Source organism: Vigna umbellata, chromosome 8, assembly GCF_029865625.1.
Source record: "Vigna umbellata cultivar VRB3 chromosome 8, Vumbellata_1.0, whole genome shotgun sequence".
NCBI classification, from domain to species: domain Eukaryota; kingdom Viridiplantae; phylum Streptophyta; class Magnoliopsida; order Fabales; family Fabaceae; genus Vigna; species Vigna umbellata.
The window spans coordinates 41,697,293-41,716,655 of NC_142172.1; the positions used below are offsets into that span (position 1 = coordinate 41,697,293).

At 30.2% G+C, this 19,363-nt stretch overlaps 2 protein-coding genes across 3 annotated transcripts; both read right to left on the reverse strand.

The window, feature by feature from the left end:
- Positions 1–2,647: 2,647 nt before the first annotated feature.
- On the reverse strand, positions 2,648–4,988 carry LOC124832533 (uncharacterized). Its single transcript, XM_047306754.2, has 2 exons — positions 4,871–4,988; positions 2,648–4,778 (listed from the first exon to the last, which is right to left on the reverse strand). The coding sequence occupies exon 2, from the start codon at positions 4,272–4,274 to the stop codon at positions 2,928–2,930; it is 1,347 nt and encodes a 448-aa protein (XP_047162710.1). The 5' UTR covers positions 4,275–4,778; positions 4,871–4,988; the 3' UTR covers positions 2,648–2,927.
- Positions 4,989–11,414: 6,426 nt separating this feature from the next.
- Positions 11,415–15,166, reverse strand: LOC124832537 (fructose-1,6-bisphosphatase, cytosolic). Of its 2 annotated transcripts, XM_047306761.2 has the most exons (12): positions 14,909–15,166; positions 14,553–14,600; positions 14,330–14,404; positions 14,195–14,256; positions 14,026–14,092; positions 13,727–13,840; positions 13,300–13,386; positions 12,634–12,704; positions 12,474–12,539; positions 12,109–12,195; positions 11,921–11,996; positions 11,415–11,721 (listed from the first exon to the last, which is right to left on the reverse strand). In XM_047306761.2, the coding sequence occupies exons 1-12, from the start codon at positions 15,065–15,067 to the stop codon at positions 11,608–11,610; spliced, it is 1,026 nt and encodes a 341-aa protein (XP_047162717.1). In that variant the 5' UTR covers positions 15,068–15,166; the 3' UTR covers positions 11,415–11,607. The 2 variants fall into 2 exon arrangements, with proteins under 2 accessions (XP_047162717.1, XP_087952804.1); XM_088096678.1 differs by lacking the exon at positions 14,909–15,166 and having other exon boundaries at positions 14,503–14,597.
- Positions 15,167–19,363: the final 4,197 nt, after the last annotated feature.

Genomic DNA, 19,363 nt, shown 5'->3' on the forward strand with positions numbered 1-19,363 from the left:
TAATGAGAAATTATAAATGTATCTCTCTTTACCAATATGATACATCTATACAATATATTTCACAAACTTTTGTTCACGCATCCGAAACATATCATGTCTTGAATTTCAAAAATTCTACTAAAGGAATTAATTGACACATTTTCTGATAAGGACTTATAGGAGAGAAAACTAAGAAGAAAAAAATTAAATAAACTTCTCTAAATTAAAATTTGTTTGAAGTCCTTATAGATTAGTCCAAACAGACCCCAAGTATCTAACTTCATCATGAGTAGGGTAAATAGTGAATTGGATAAATGGGTGACCAACAACCGTACATTCACATTTTATCTTCATTTTAGTAAATAATTATTTTATCACGTAGTTACACTCATATCATGGTTTACACTCACAGTATACATGAAAAGGGGAAAAAAATCACATATTCCATCCCCTTATGGAGTTGAGCTTAATATCACAGTAACTTGAACACAGGATATTTTACCCTAAGAGACGCCAAGCATCATCAATACACCATTTATGAAATATTAAATACACTTTACATCACATACGCCGACAGAATAAATGTCTCCATGATAAATTAATTCACAAGATCATTCTACACACACAAATGGATTCACACAGACACATTAAATCCACAATCAATTTCCGAAACATGTTTATCTTCTCCAATTATGGATTAAGGTATAACTTTATTGGAAAATATTCCCATTTCATCAGTTAATAATAGACTATAAAGTACAAACATAAATGGTCGTTGTTCTCCTTGCTAAAGAGATCACACTCTTATACATAGCATCAAATTCAAAGAAAGTTTTTAAAAAATCCTCAATAAAGAGAGCTGGATTATAAATTATCAGAAAAAAGAAACATATTTTTAATAAAAAATTAAAATAAAGACAATTAGAATTCAAATTATAACTAAACCAGTAAATAGAAATTATGTAAACAATTGAACAAAAGAATTTTAGGTCACTAACCCAATAGTCTAAGGCTCTAAGCTGTAAGCTTTTACCAACATATGAATCTCGACATACCATCAAAGCTTTTAGGCCAAGTAGTCAATAGTTTGATCCTAGGACACAACTATTTTCATAAGTAACTTTCAGCACAAGTTAGGTCAGTGATTTGTTCATCCTTTAAAAGTATTTCCAAGTCTACCTAATCATTGACTTGATGACCAGGAGTTTGATCGTAGTAACCAATGTTTTATACCTTCCTAAGGTTAAAAAATCAAATAATAAAGCAACAAAACTATATACATGCACTGTGGTAACGACTAAATAGGATGGAACTCTGCATTATCTACATGTGGTTTATGTTTATGTAATTGAATGAGATAAATTGATGACACCATGCATGAACTTTGTAGCTTAAGCAATTTAACAGCGAGCACAATTTCATCACAAGCAAAGATGGCATATATTTCATAAAAGGAACAAAAAAATTCACCCTCTTTCCTCTTAAACCACCTTATATACTTATGATTTCCTTGACTAAGAAAATTCCCCCCAAAACCTGAGTACTTCACTACAGCCAAAGACACAGAGCTTACAATGACACAATACCATAAAACTCTTTCCACCTACCATTGTCCAACCCTTTAAACAAAATGGACAAACTCCTACAAGCACAGAAGACCTAAAAGATTCAAAAGAAGAACACAACCAAGATTACTGTTTCAAATGTTACTGACTTTAGGACAATGTAAAAGAAATCTACAACTTTTCTGCATTAGAAACAAGTCACATACATCAGAACATATGGCATTTCATTGCAATGTATTATTTGCATAAAATGGTCTGACTCTGGAAATTCCATAGATGTTGCTAATGCAATTCCTAGAAAGCTCCTCCAATTTCTCACAATTCCTAATGAATTTTCCCAATTTGAACTCTTCTATTCTACGCTGCGATTTTGAGGAGCATTTCTAGGGTGTTGCCAATGGCACCCAAGAAAGACTAGAGTTCAATGGAGAAGTAAAACACAGGAAAAGTCAATGGGGGAGGAGGGGGCGCCATTGGTAAAGAAGATGAAGATGTCACTGGCAACTACAAAAAAGGAAAAAAGAACAAAGGTTCTGGTTGATAGATGACATTACAAGGTTGTTGTCACTGATTCATACTTCTCAAGTGCAAACCAAGATTAAGTGAATCTTGCACATGGAAGACAGAATGAATTGTGGCAGTGGAGCAAATCTTTTTGAAGACGAGATCCTTTGCTCCTTCATTGTTGCTCAATTCCATTCCATTGTGCAACCGCTTCTGTTGCGTCCTTGCACAAGTGAATGAAATCTTCCTCCACTGGTGTTTCTTCTTTGCAAGAATCTTCAGTAACTTCCTCCAATCTATTGTTGTTACATGCGTCAACAGATCTTCTGTTACCACAACTTCACTTCTACCTCTTTCTCTGCTTTTACCGCAGAATCACTGCTCTCTCCAAGAGAGAGCACTGATACTCTATCAGAATTTTAAAAGATGCAAGTGACCCAAGTTTATGAGCAGTAGACATGATTTCAACAATAAAAAAAAAAAAAAAACTTATTCTCATTATATTAGGGACATGAATGATTTCAAAGAACGAAGAAAACAAAGAAATAACCAGAAGAAGAAATACAGGCTGTAAGATAACTGGAAGGAGAGACAATTAATAATACCAGAAATTTAAAATTACAAATTAAAAAGATTAAAGGTTTTCAGCTACACAGTCTTTGAACATAGGCAACAAAACTTCAGTAGAGTCTAACCCTTATGCACTACTATTGACAAACTTAAACGTACAAGCAAGAGGGAAAGTTAGATTTGCAAAGTTCCCAAATAAAAAACCCATACTTTGAACTAAAAAAACAACTGAACAAAGAGAGCAAAAGAAAGGAAAATGGAGCACCATGCATGTAATGCAATTGCTACAAAGCTTGCGAGGGTCCTGACCTATTTAAAGCCAGTGCTCATTTCCTTTCGCTTAAGTTCTAAAGCAATACGTTCATTTTCAAGCTTCATTCTTTCATTTTCTAGACTTAGCTTCTCCAACTCCCGATCCTTTTTCTTACTAAACCTCTGCCACTTGAATCTCTGTTTCTCTAGTTCCAGCATCTCAACCTGAATTTGTATCTTTTGTTCCTCTAACTGAAGTGAGCGAGATTCAACCCATTGCTTCTGTAACCAAGCTGCTCTCATGCTTTCAGGTAAACCTTGATTCACATCAGATTGGACCATCTGTCCATGGGGATACGAACTTCTGTTGTAGTCCTGACAATTTAGAGAATTGCCAAAAGTATTACCATCTTCTTGGCCTTGGCCTTGTTTCAGTTTCTTCACAGGTCCACCTAATGGTGCATATATTCCTCTACTATCACCATGAGAAGCACAATTCTCTTCAAAATCATCATGATCATCAATTTCCACATCTGGATCATCTTCGCCGTGATCGTCATGATGGGACCTTCTCATATCATCGTTGTCATGATCATCCCTATTTCGCAGCGCTAACTGGAGTGAACGTTGCAATGCAGGATCATGGGGTAAATGCAACCTGTTACCATTATGGTAAGAACACATCTCCTCATAGAACAGGTGTTTTGAGCTTAATATTTTTCGAACATCGTCCTTTTCTTTATCAGAAAGAAAATCTATCACATCCAACAGAGCGGGATTTTCAACAACCTGACAAGAAGTGCCTCTCCCAAGCATATCGTTAAGCTTTTTGTATCTTTTATTGAGATCATTGAATTTATCCTCGCATTGCTGAGGTGAAACGTGATAACCCCTCTCAGCCATGACCTTGGAAACAGATTTCCACTTACCCTTCTTCTGTAATACTGCAAACTTCCTTCTTCCACTGCCACCGCCATCAACAGTCACATCCTCGCCAATATAAGAAACAGCTGTTATCAGAAGTCTTACCATCTTATCAGTCCACTTAACCCGCTGCCAAGGTGATCCTTTCTTCCCTCTACTAGCTTCATGGTGACAATCAACACCATCCTCGGTAAAGCTCGGCTCGTCTTCCTCACTCGCTGAGTTTTTACTTCTGTTTTCTTTACTAAACTCTGTCATTGAAATAGTTTGGTCACAGTTCTGCAGGGTTCCCATTGTAAGAGGGAAAACATCATGAACTGTGGAATGTACAGAAGATCCTTGACGCGGATGAGTTTGATGTTGGTGCATGGCATGTGGATGTTGTGCTTGATGCTGAACCCGAATTGATCCCGGCAAATCAAAGCCACCGAAAGACGTCCCACCTTGAATTATACCTCCCTGGGGCAAATTCCCTTCCATTGCTTCGCACAAACCACAACCCAAATCAGACCAATGAACCCATTAGACCTCAAATCTTAGCTCCAATCCAATTTCCTTCAACCCTTTTCACACTATCAACATATATTGAAAGCATGCAAACTCATTCACGCTCCATCATCCAACAGCTTCTTCATTTTCGTTTATTACCCTCTTGATTTTCAATTAAAAATAGCCACCAATTTAACAGGAATAAATCTGTCTCACAAACATCATTTCACAGAGACCAAATCTCAAATCCACACACATAAAAACAAAAACTAACACGCCAACTGAGGGGACAACTCCAAAACAATACCCAAATGCAAAACAAAGGAATAGGGTTCAAAAAGTGCAGAAAAACAGCATCAGAAACCTTCAAGGCTCATCAAGGAAGCCAAGTACTTATCTGTTCGAAACATGCAAAGAACAGCACTCCCAGAAACCCAAAAAGACCTTCATGCAACCAATCCCAGAATCCAGAACCGAAGATCACAGATACATCTCCTGTGAAGCAGAGTAAGAGTTGAAGGATGTGAAAACTGAAAAGAACCCCATCACAAAGGAAGAATATAAGGAAAACCAAATGAAAAACATACAGGATGAGATGAGAAAAAGGCTGTCATCTAATCTGTGAATCACCTTTTGTCATTTAATGAAACATTTCAGAAATGATCAATCAATTAATTGAGACACTAATTTATTCAACACTGGCATAGAAATGATGTAATAAACACTAACGCCAGCAATATCCTTACTTCTTCTTTTTTTCTCTAAATGAAAAAGAGAAAAATTAGAAACTTTTTTTTTTATGTATGTGTAGCATTAATTTTACTTAAAATTATCATTTTTTACAACAATTGTTTTCACTTTCAATGATGGATAAGTTAATAACCCTACTTTAAAAATCAGACGGCAAACAGGTTATACTAGAAGTGTGTATCATTGGCAACAATTTCCTTCATTCTTTTCAATAATAGATAAGTTAATAAACTAAAATTATAATTTTAACTAAAAAATCATACAATAAATATATTATACTAGAAGCATGTGTCATACGTCAAATTAGTTTTAGTTTAATAGTTGTTATACATATGATGTCACACTATGAAAAAACAAGAACCTTAACCAGTTCAATGTATTGGGAGATTTAGTGGGTCCTCCCAAGACAAGTTGGTGTCGCATTCGGAACAGTACATATTTTATATTCCACTATACCATGGAGAATTTATTAGAATAATTGAAGATAACGCGCCAAACATATATTATAATCGGAATAAAATGATGTTGGACCTCTTTTTGTTGCAACTTGACTGTCCAAGATATCTAAATCTAATATAATCTCGAAAACAAGTATAGTCTAGGCATCAAACAATCTCATGTTCATGTATCTCTTCTCTTCTTTTCAGTTAATTTATTCATTCTCCCATATAATTTGAAGGGGTTATATTTTATATATTATTAATCTGATAGTAGTATATTGTTATTGGAGGAAAGTGTAAGGAATCAGAGTTCTGATAAATAAATTTACAACGCTCCTTTTTAGAACGCGACAAAAATGGAGAATTTTTTAGTAACATTTGAAAATGCATCGTCTCAAATAGTATTGGAACGGGTGCGTGTGTTCTACACACTCGTCCAATAGCTTTACATGATTAGAAATAGTTTTCAACTGCATCGAGAAATGTAAAGCGAAAGGGAATGTGTCTCCACGTTATATTCTGTTATACTAAATAATATAATTTTAATTTGTTTGATAGAGTCAACAAATTGCAAAATTTAAAATTTTGAAAAAAATAATATACATAGATTATTTCTAGGAAACAATAGTGATGAATAAAATTAAGAAAATGAATTTTTTTAAGTTAGGTTTACAGAGGAGACAATAAACTTTTTCTTAAGAAATGGAATTATCATAATTAAAAAGTTGTATTCCAATGTTTTCAACGTGTATTCTGTATAAAATGTACAAGTATGTACATATTGTAGGAAAATTTAAATTTTATAACATAAATAGATTAACTATATGATAATATTCTAAGTGAAAGAGAAGTGATAATTTTGATTAGGAGAGAATAATTTCAAAAATGTTATAAAGAAATATTAGTGGAGTTTCTAGTTATAAATGTTTATAATTTATAATTTAATAAATAAAAATGCATTAAGTTATTTATTATTAAAAGTAAAACTTGAAAATTAATTAATGTTATCCATAAATATTTTTATGGTGTGTTTTTAAATAACAAAATAACTAATAAAACTATTATCCATCTTCTCATTAGATATATTTTAATTTTTAATTTAAAGATATAGTCAATTTTAGAAACTTTTTCGTATATTAATGGATTATAGATTATTACATGTTTCATATCTCAATATAATAAATACACGTACATGTATACATACATGTTTATATATATATATATATATATATATATATATATATATATATATATATATATATATATATATATGGGGTTTGTTAACGCACGTACGCCTGTTTTTCAGTTGGTACATTTTAGCAATGTGTACCGGGTTTTAGTAGACAAAAATATTCTTATATATCATGGATTTTAAGTTTTAAGGTTAAGGGTATTTTAATAATTTTCATTCTCAAAACTTAAAAAAAAAAAAAAAGAAACCCCCAAACCCTTGCTCGCCTCTCTCATTCCTCTCAATCCTTTCTCTTTCATCTCTCTCACTCCAACCTTTTCTCTGTCATCCCTACTATAGTCCCAATTGAACATATCAGAAACACTTGCCTTTAAACAATTTGCCTTTGTAAAGAGTTGAGTCATTGACATATTCACCTTCAGGCAAAGGTTCATTCAAGATCTCTTCAATTTCACCATCTTCACTAATTTCTCTAATTTCATCATCTCCATATGTTGAATCATCATCTCTAAAAAAAACCCTCCAGGCCAATTACCAATTCTTTCAGATGTCAATTATGCTTGTGAAAATTAGATAAAATTATATACGACAAAAATTATAAAATGAAAACTCATTATAAAGTCATTTTTTGTAAGAAATTGTTTAACAACGAGCGTTTCTGATTTTTTCTAGGCCAATTACCAATTCCTCTAATGTCATTATGCTTGTGAAAATTAGATAAAATTAGATAAGACAAAAATTATAAAATAAAAACTCATTATAAAATCATTTTTTGTAAGAAATTGTTTAACAAGTATTTCTGATTTTTTCCAGGTCAATTACCAATTCCTTTATGCTTGTGAAAATTGGATAAAATTAGATGAGACAAAAATTATAAGATCAAAACTCATTATAAAATCATTTTTTTGTAAGATTGTTTAACGGCAATTGTTTCTGATTTTTTCAATTGGGGATACAGTAGGGTGTTTCTGATTTTTTCAATTGAGACTCCAGTAGGATGACAGAGACAGTAGGGTGTTTCTGATTTTTTCAATTGGGACTACAGCAGGGATGACAGAGAAAAGGTTAGAGTGAGAGAGATGAAAGAGAAAGGATTGAGAGGAATGAGAGAGGTGAGGAAGGGTTTGGGGGTTTCTTTTTTTAAGTTTTGAGAATGAAAATTATTAAAATACCCTTAACCTTAAAACTTAAAATCCATGATATATAAGGATATTTTTGTCTACTAAAACCCGGTACACATTGCTAAAATGTACCAACTGAAAAACAGGCGTACGCGCGTTAGCAAACCCCTATATATATATATATATATATATATATATATATATATATATATATATATATATATATATATATATATATATATATATATATATAGTTAGTGTATTTAGTTTTAAGTGACAAAGTATATATGTTCTAATATAGCAAATAATAAATATTTCTTATATTTAATAATAATAATAAATTATAAAAAGAAATGTGTATTTTTATCAAACACTTGACATACATACTAAAATAGAAATTATAGATAAGTATATTATTAGGATTATATTTCACAAATTTCATTCTCACTCTCAAGCATAGAAATTATAGATAAGTATATTATTAGGATTATATTTCACCAATTTCATTCTCACTCTCAAGCATACGCAATCAATTTAATTATAATTTCATGTTAAAATTAACTCAAAAATTTACTCAAATCTTAATCTTTAACAACTTGAGTCTATGTTTCTTTATTAAGTTTCAATCCTTTAAATCCTTAACAAACCAACATGTGTTAAGATCAGTAGTATAAAATTACTAATAAATCATACTTTATTCCTAAATACAAACTCCATTAGATACTTTGTTTAATTTATAGGTTATAAAAGATATTTTTCAACACCTAAAGAACCAATTATAAGTCATGGTGATCAAGCCACAATAAGATTTAAGCATGAAAACAATATTACGAACAATTAAATGGAAAAGTATATGTGTATAGTATGACTGTCCGGTCAGTCATAAACCAAGCAGTCAATAAACCTTTAGATCTCACAAGAATTAAGCATAAAAAGAATAATACGAACAATTTTGTCGGCCATGATACGTGAGAGAGGATATTTAATCACGTTTTCGCGAGGGTTTTGATCATCCATCATTTTTAGACGAATAAAATCACCTAGGATGCTTGGGAAAAGATCTTGAAGGTTGTTTGAAGTGTTGGGAAGCTCTCTCTCTCCTCCTTGGGTTTCTTCCTCCATCCATGGTAGTTTCCTTTTGGACTTGAAGAGAAAGATGGGTTGCAGATTTGAAGTGTTGAGGTGAAGGAAAGACACAATTAAAACTGAAGAGTCTCTTAAAAAAGTCTTATTTTAAAATAAATTAAAACTGATTTATGGTCACGAGTCATGTTAATAACTCTAAATAATAGAGTCTGTATTAAGAAAAAAGATAAGAAAATTATTCATATTATTTAATAATAGAGTCTATATTAAGAAAAAAGATAAGAAAATTATTCATATTATTTGAGAGGATGAAGAGAGAAATTAAAGAAAAAAAAGACAACAAGATAATTAGAAAAAATGAAAGGCTTTGTTTATCTTAATTTGGATGTTTGGTGTTAGTTTCATCTTATAATCTTTATGTATATCTTTAAATAATTATATTCCCCTCTATTAATAAGAGTATCTACAGGAACCAATTTGAATTGCTTTCTTAAAGGTTAGAAGGTTTTTAATGAATTAAAAATAAATTAATAATAAAAATCTTCAAGTAGCTCATAAAAAATATAACTTTAATTATTTAAAATTAACATCTAGTTGATTAATTCCACTAGCGAACTTGTTGTAAGCTCTCACATTTAATTGATTAAAGTTTTTTAGATATTTTTAATAATTTCAATGGATTAAAAATTCAAATTAGTTCACTAAAATGTTTTTGTCTATCCAAAGAACATCAAAATGGATTCAATTTTGTTTTAGCATATTAATCATATCATTATGTATAAATGAGAAAATTTTAGAATATATTAAATACGTAAAAAGAACTTTACATATCTAAAATATATATTTTTGAGTCTCTTCACAATATCAAAAGTTTGAAGATTATTGGTTAGAGAATCATCATCTATTTGTCTTTCTTTTTCATTTCTTTCAAAAAGTATTTTAAATGATCTTGTTTTATTTTACCAAATTCTTGTATGTTATTGACTCAAGTGTTTACAGTGATTCTTACGATAAAATTGTGTCATAAAAGATATTGCATAGTTTAAGATCTATGTATATATAGGTCTCTAGTATAGTTTTATTGTTAGTCTTACAAAAAAAAATTGAATGTAAAAAAACTAATTTAATCGAGTTATTAGATTTCTGGATGGAGTTATTATGCGAAAATACATAAATACAAGATTTCATGCTTCTCTTTTTCTTCTTCATATTTCTACATATTTTCTTTTTTGAGATAAAATAAATAAAATTGAAGATAAATAAACGTTATTTAAACTTTTCATTGAAATCAAACAAGTTCCTCAAATATTCAATCTTTTAGTTCAAAGAAAGACCTCGTCCGATTTAAAAAAAATAAAATCAATTTTCTATTTATTCCCTTTTAAATCTTTATTTTTAGAATTAAATATGTTTTTAAATTTTGAATTTTGACACAAAATTAAATTTTGTCCATAAAATTAGTTTCTAAATTTTGAAAGTAAATAAATAATTATTTTAATATTATTCTTTTATATGTCAAACACAATTTTTTTATATATGAAATTTTAATATATTTTAGTATCTAAATTTTAAAAACAAATAAATATATTTATTTTAATATTATTTTTTATGTGTAAAACATGTTTAATATTAATATTTAAATTATTTATGATATTTGATATGTTATGGTTTTAATATCAGTGAAAAAAACATTTGATATGTTAAATAAATTTAATGTAATTAAATTTTTAAAAATATTTATTTGTTTTTAAAATTTTGGATCAATATATTAATTTTTAATAAAATTAATTCTAATTTTGCATGGAAACGTACTTATTTTAAAATAAATTCCCTTCTAATTTACCAAATTTCAACTATTCACTAGTTTTAACTAAGTTGGTCAACTATGTCGAACATATTATAAATATTTTCTTGTTTTTATTGCTTGGCGTAAGTCATGGCATATTTATTTATGTAATTTTAATTAATTAATAAATGTTAAAATTTGACCTTTGTGAATAATTTATTTATTTATTTATTAATTAAGTAAAACACAATAATCAAATGTAATAAGTTAGCGTGTAGAGGTTAATAAATTTATTATCAATAATGACGATTGAATGTTAGTTTACCTGTTCATTAAGAAAAAAGAAAAAGTAACACTACCTCTTAATCTTATTATCCCATGACATATTGTTCCATCCAATGGTTAATTATTAAAATGAAACTATAGGAAGAAAAAATTCTATTAGTAGACTTCCTTTAAAAAACATTATAGAAATATGTTCAATAAATATAATTAAAATCAATTAAACTATGTTAAGGGTTTTACGTCTATTGACAAAATCCACTCGTCATAAATTGTCACAAAATCATACATTTATAAGAAACAAACACTAACATACCATATCACTTTATAAACAAATATCAACATATAAAAAAAATCTAGTAAGAACATTTCAACGATGAGAAACTAAAAAATGTCAAATATAAAATATTACAAATTTAGACAAAAATGCAATTTTAACATTATAATAATTAAGAAATCGTAAAAAAAACTATCTAAAAAAATTAAAATATTGCTATATATTGAAAATATTAGATTAAAATGTATTTAGATATGACGTAATATAATACTTTTTGTAAATCACAAAAACATTAACAAGCCTTCTTGGCATATACATGACCATGTATCTGTGCAACAATTAGATGAGACTTGATTGTAAGTTGAAAAAGACAAAGAATTATGGTTTCTTTCATTCCAATTTTTGATCAGCAGCATAAAGGGCTTTGATTTCCTCTACATCCTCATAGCTACCAAGGAATATGGGAGATCTCTCGTGCAACTTTGTTGGAACCAAATCAAGTGCCTGTTCACATACATATACATATACATCTATATCAGAGAACAGAAAACAAGACACAAATTTCTGGTGCACAACTTCATCGTTACTAATTATGCAGGGGTTATCAGTGTGCTAATGCAGTGGCAGTGAGTGCTAACTCCTTAAACCAAAACAGGAAGAAAGCCATATGACAGAACTTAAAAACTGTTTTTGGTAAAATTACCCTTTGCTTGCCAGTGAAAGCCTGCCCTCCTGCCTGCTCCATCAAGAATGACATTGGGAAGACTTCGTAGAGAACACTGCACCAATCAAAGATAATTTTTGCACTAATTTCTTCTGTTAAACCATAAACAGTGTAGGAATATTGCATATGCTACTCAAGAAATTAGATACTGATTGAAAATGGCATACCGAAGTTTCCCATTTGGACTCTTTTTATCAGCCGGGTACAGAAAGATACCTCCATAAAGAAATGTGCGGTGAACATCAGCTACCATGCTGTTAATCATACAAATACAGACAAAGCAATGTCATCAAGTGATACATATGAGTTAGTCATTCAGTAGCCACATCTTGGTTGCAGGGCAACTATACGAGGACTAACAGCGTGTTGGTGAATGTGAAGCAACACATTGTTGCATTGGAAAAATTATGCTTTTAACATGGTTTTGAAGTAGCCCCCGTGATTTTGAAGGTTTTTTATCACACTGTAAATCAAAAACATGCTATACTCTAGCAATGAAACTCCTTGAAGGACTGAGAATCCATTATAGTCCCTTCCAACATATCTTAAGGACTTTGGTGATGAACCGTCTTTTGGAAACTTGCAGTTTTCCACATACCTGAACAGATGCAAGAAAGGAAAGTGTCACAACTCATAAGTTTCCTTGCAGTGTCTGAGACATTTTAACACTATTGGATTGGATTTATACATACTTGCTAGTAGGACCATCCCAATTTTTAGCATTTCCTTCGTTCACTGAATATATTTTTCCTTTCTTCGGGACCTGAATGGTGAACCATACATCAGGCAATTAACATGATTCAAGCATGTCACAGATGGCTTCAATAAAGATCAGTCTTAATCTTAAAACTCTGTATGACAACTCATTCATTATGTTCTCATTGAAAGATAGATAGATGGAGTCTTATTCTTAACTTCAAAGGGTTTAAACAGGTATTTCCTTTCAACAAATAGATGTTTACGACTTCCTAAATAGAGATTTTTCGAGGAGATATATCCTGTCCATTAACTAAGTAGTTTCTTGTATAAATAGATCAAATATTTGCTCAAGAGACAGGGTGATAAATGAATTATCATCTTAACCAAGATGAAAATAAATTTAGCAAGTTCATATGGCCTAATATAGCGCATCACATCTCCTTCTTGATTGATGAAACTTGGACCCAAATTGAAGCACTGTACAAGTCAATCCTCGGGGAAGATTCAAGGATAAAACAAAAACTTGGAGTGAGATTTTAGTGTGTAAAATTGAATATAAAGCACTCTGTGACCTTTTAAAGAGTTGAGTCCCCAAGCAAGAGCATTTCGAGAGAGAATAGCAATGTGCAATAGTTATTGATGAACTGGTAGATTAATACCTTGATGTCAGGGTGAGTAAGAATGAACTCTCCAAGAGATGGATCAAGGGTGAAACCATTCACGCCACTTCCGGTGCTTAGCACAAACTGTAAAAATGTCCCAAATTAGTGATTAAAAAATTTGTAATTTTGGAATGAATTAAAATTAAAGCATACGACAACTCAGTCCACAGGCGCACAGGAAAACAAACAAAACAAAAGAAACTGAGCTTATCCTTTCATATAAAAATAGTCAAGTCAATACAAAAATTTGTACCGACACAATGTACTATTATCTATTGAGAGTAAAAATTGATCACTGACTTGGATACCCACCTTAAAAAGTTATCGTAAACAGAGTAATAAGATGACCCCAAAAGAGAAGAAATTGAAACTGTCTAAGGGAAAAAAAGAAGAGAAACTTAAACTGGGATTAAATTTACCATACCGTGCAAGAGCTTCCATACATACAATAACCAGCAGCCAACATGTTCTTCCCGGGTTGCAAAACATCTTCTATGGTTGGTTCACGGTTTTCTTTCACCAAATAAATCCCAAAAATCTACATGCAACACAACACACTCAATTGAAAACTGCAATATTATAGTTAATCTGGAATATTACTTATTCATGCGGTATATAATGTGTGTGTGTGTGTGTGAGTGAGTGTGAGTATATATATATATATATATATATATATAATGGAAAGAGAAGAACATGGATTGCATTTCGGAGGAGAGACCATACTGTGCCAATAGAAACACCACAATCGATGTTAGAGGAACCATCCAGCGGATCAAAAACAACTATGTACCTGCACAATAAAAAAAAAATGGTACTAAATGATTAGACTGAGGAAAATGAAGCTAAATAAATATTTGGGAAGAACACTCTAGATTATAGATAGGTTAACAACCTTCCACGCTTAGAAGGCTCCACAAATGTTGCTTCCTCATCTTCTTCAGACACCAAGATGCACTGCAAAAAATATCTGAACCCATCAACAAAATGTCTGTGGATAGAGAGAGTCTTGACAACATTGATGACTTACTGTTCGTCCACTGCTGACCAGAGCCTTGACAAAGACATCATTGGAAAGGACGTCCAGTTTCTTTTGCTCCTCACCCTTCATTCCAGATAATTAAGAAACAAATTCAATAAAAATAAAATAAAAATAATAATAATAATCAAAGAGGATCAAAGAATCACACATTAGAAAGTTACCATGCTGGAATAGTATGCATAACTATAAGATTTATTTATCAACCACTTGCCTGGACATTTGTCTCTCCAGCAAGCCCAATAAGCTTAGCAAGACCCGCCTGCGTAATCAACTCTTATAATTAAAATTTTCATATCTCCGATTCATAAAAAATCAAGTAAAATACAAGTATATATATGTCAAATAATATACAAAAACGCATATACACATTGTTTGTTTATGGTTTTTCACCTGAAAATCATTGATTCATGATAGCAATGATGCAGTTTTGTTATGACTATATATATGCAGGTTGGTAATTGTATATGAAGTCGATCAATGAAAGGGTGGCATGCATATATTGAACATGAAAGAGTGGTAATGAAATGACAGGAAATGAATTAGTAGGAGGGTATAAGAAAGAAGAACCTTGTTAACAGCAGAACAAACGAACTTGCAGCCAAGAACAATGTGACTGAGCAAGATTGTGAAATCGCCACGAGCCTCAGGTTGCTTCGACTGTTCGTTCAGCACGAAACGGGTTATGGTCATCAAGTCTGTGCGTTGAGCATCTGCACTGTGATCCATCTTTCACTCTTCACTAACCCACAAAGTTATGACTTCAACAGGATCTACTTACACTACATGCGTATGATTGTATATCAGATGAGTTTTTGGTTTCAATATAGAGAAAGAGAAAGAGATGATATTATCTGTGGGGAAAGGAAGTTTGGGTGACACGTGGAAGGCGTAGGGAGAGGGTGAGCTCGTAGTGATGGCGGCGGATAACGATTTTCGTCGTCATGCACGACACGACAAGATACCACCATGCAAATTTCAGGTACGATACAACGTTTTATCTTATATTATATGATTATGTGTGGATGCACCTTCTCTTCTTTTGTTCTTTATTTTTATTTTTTTGTTTTGAAAGATACATCTTCTCTCTAGTTTCCAGCAACCATTCTAAACCTTACAAAAAATGCTCCGTTTTATCCACATTACGTGTATTTTCCGCCTTTTAACCTAATTTATGTACAGTATGTAAGAAAATCCTTCGTTCCCTCATACAATTATTTTTACCTAATTTATTTTTATTTAATATTTTAAAATAATTATTTATTTATAAAAGCATATCAACTTAATATACCATGTTATATATATTTCTCGTTCATGGCGGTAATGATATATTAATACAATTTTTTTTTTACAATATTTAGCATTTTTTTTATTGAGTTTAAAGTAGGTAAAATAATAAATAAATAATGAATCAATAAAAAATATATATATACTGTATCAAAATATCATAAAAAAAATTGTGTGAAAATATTTGTTTTCTTCTATTAATTATTAGATAATGTTAAGGATAAACAACTGGATTTCAATATCTCATAAAAGCATTTTAGTTGCTTTAGTTTCTATTATTCACCAATTTTACACTTAAGCATCAATTGCTAGTTCCTATCAAACCCTTTTAATTTTATTTTAGTGCTCATGGTTATAAAATTTTAACAAGTGTTGTAGCACGTAAAAATATCATATTAGTCTCACACAACTATTTCTCCTTTTTCGTTTTCGTTATTTCCCTCTCTCTTCTCTCTTCTCTTCCTTTCCCCTGTATATATTATTTCATTTCCCTTCTTTCATTAACACTTTCCCCTCTTTATTTTACATATTTTGTTTCTTTAAATTCTCTTATATCAACAAACTTTCAATGATCATAAATTGAAGAATCTTCAAAGTAATTAATAATAGACTTTGCGCAAAAGATAATGTAACAGAGTTTAACAAAGCTAGTAGCTCATATAGATAATAGTTAGTATTAACACTTATTCAAATGACAAAAAATTGTGGCAACACTTTAATTTGCAGCATAAAATGCTAGAAAACATGGAAGATATCACGAATCACAGACTGTCAACAAAAATCACTTCTGACAACAATGTGTGGAATGGAGGAAATATTTTTCTTTTGAATTTTCTAATATATACTAGCAACTATAAGAAATGAACATTTTACATCACTTGTTTCATTCCATAATCTATATTAAGAAAAAATAAACCAAGTTACATGACACAGATAACCAACTAATTATGCAACATGTTTCATTACATAAATGAAAGGGTTGTATAATACCGTCTTTTTTTATTAAAATTATGTGTATTAATTATTCTGTTAATTGTTTAAATTATGCAATATAAGAGGCAATCTAGAACACTAAATTTGTGGTTTATGATGCAAAACCTGTATTACATAGACCGTGATTGCACTTTCGATTTTCCTATAATATCATATGTAAATTTATTTATTATAATATGTATATTTATTTATAAAATTATATAAATTTATTAAATTGAACTAAATTATACATTATGAACATTTATAATGATAATAATTTATAAATTTCTATAATCTAGTTTAATCTAAATTGCCCATAATTGTATATATTAATAAATAATAAATTTACATATTTTAATATTAAATATTATTATTATTTTAAAATATAATATAATTTAATTTCGTATGCATGTCAATAAACACAACATTATGGTTATATCTATTTGCATTTTCATTATCACGACGTAAAAGGTAAAAATTTATGTTATCTCTCTTTTAATTTTTTTTAATATAATAATACTTTTATGGATATTGAAATTATATAGACAAAATATCTAATATTTATTTTTTAGATATGATTTAGACAAAATTAATGTGGTTATTTATGTAGTTGAAAGACGAAACAAATTCTATATTGGTTGACTAATATGTTCCATCTCGCTTTTCATTTGGTATGTGAACTTTTCTTTTCTTCCTTGACTGTGCTCCTTTTCCTTCGTTGCATTATGTCAACAATATCAATCATTCTCCTCCATCGAGATCCTTTAATAAAAAAGTTTAATTTATTCTAACAATTTATAATTAAGTTTCTTATAATCTAGGATGTCAGAGTGTTTAGAGTTTAATTTTAAACCCTAAATATATCAAGGTTCAATTTTTAATTTATTCTTATTTAAACTTTTTGTTATAGAACATGAAGGAATGTATTCTATATGTAAAACATAGGAATATGTTATTTACATCATTTAAATATAGGATTTTAGTAAAAGTTATAAGTTAGAATAAAATTTTATACTTTTAGAATATAGGGGGTTATTCTTCCGAGTAATTCATTTATGATTTCAAATATGATATTTATAAAAAAAAATATAAGATATTAGATATTGTATATCTCTAACAAGTTATTAGACATAAAAATTATTGAAAATTGTTGTTACTTTTTTTTCATTAATACAGTCTAAATATAATTTTATAGTAGATTGGTGATAGAAACAAAATAAACAAAGCAGTTATTTTGCAAACAAGTCATCTGGTACATGTTTCATTATTTAAAGATATAGGTATTATATTAATTCGTGTTGTCCAAAAATAAGTAATTTAACTCCCGTCTGGACCATTAGTGATGAACTAAATACATTAGTTCACTAATTTATTTAATTACATTTTCTTTAATTCTAAAAAGTAATAATTCTTTTCTAATTGAAATTTTAAAAAACTTTAATTTAAATATAATTTAAAATGATGTTAAATTTCATATTTAATCCAATTTAAAAGAATACAATTAGAAAATACAAAATAAATTATTATTTAACGTTGTGGGTTTAACTTACAAAATTGACTTAATCTGTTTGGACAATACTAATATAATAACTTATTTATTATACTTTTACATTAAAAACATTTTGGTTGATAAACAAAATTAAACGTTAATGTTGCACTATCACATACCAAGTTGAATACTTTAGTTTGTGTTATATGTGAATGCGTGTGCATGCCTTAAAATATTGCAGCACCAAGCCAATGATCAACCGATAAGATTAAAACAGTATAATTTTATTACATGAGTGGATACATATGTGAATTTGGCACAACGCTATAGCCCAGAGGGAATTAAAAATAGTTTACAAAGCTTAAAAAATTAAAATCAAGCTCATAGAACTATAATGTTGATAAAAATTTATTAGAACAAAGTTGTGTTAGGATGGAAGCGTGATTCTAAGTCTCACATTAGATAGAAATGAGAAAGTAGAATATTATATAAAGATGAAAGACTCATTAACCTATTGCCTTAAGATTTTGGATAGAGAGTGGTATCAATCCCTTATATGGTTGACCTTATATCTTATTTATGTTTGTGTCTTCTCGATGAACTTCCTCATCGATAGATCTAACAGTGGTATCAGAGTTGATGGTTTGTCTTGGTGACCGGCTCAAACGAGTATAATGGTCCCTATATAGAAAGTCTTTCTGGCAAAGGGTTCCATGTAAGTGTGTCCCGTTAAGATGAACGGTGGTATGAAGGGGTACTCGTGGTTGTGGATGGTTGGGAATACTTCCGCTGGAGGGGGAGTATACCTATGTGGAAGAGACTCACCCTTGAGGGAGAGATTGTTGGGAATCCAAGTGTGAGTCTAAGTCTCACATTGGATAGAAATGAGAAAGTAGAGCACTATATAAAGATGAAAGACCCATTAATCTATTGTCTTGAGGTTTTGGGTAGAGAGTGATGTCAATCTTTTGTATGGTCTGACTTGTATCTCATTAGTGTTTGTGTCTCCCGGGTGAACCTCTTCGATAAACCCAACAAGTTGATCCCGTGATAGATGAACTTACTCTAAACTGAGTTAAGTCAAGTTTAACTAAGTCACACCAAATTAAAGTTGTGTTGACGGAAACTAAGTTTTAGACTGAGTTGAATTAAGTTGACATTGAAGAGAATTGTATTATACCTACATTGAGTTTATTAGATTTGGATTTGCATCAAAGCAAATAAAGTTGGATCCATGAAAGTTTTAGGCTTAAATCAAATTAAGTCATGTTAAATGT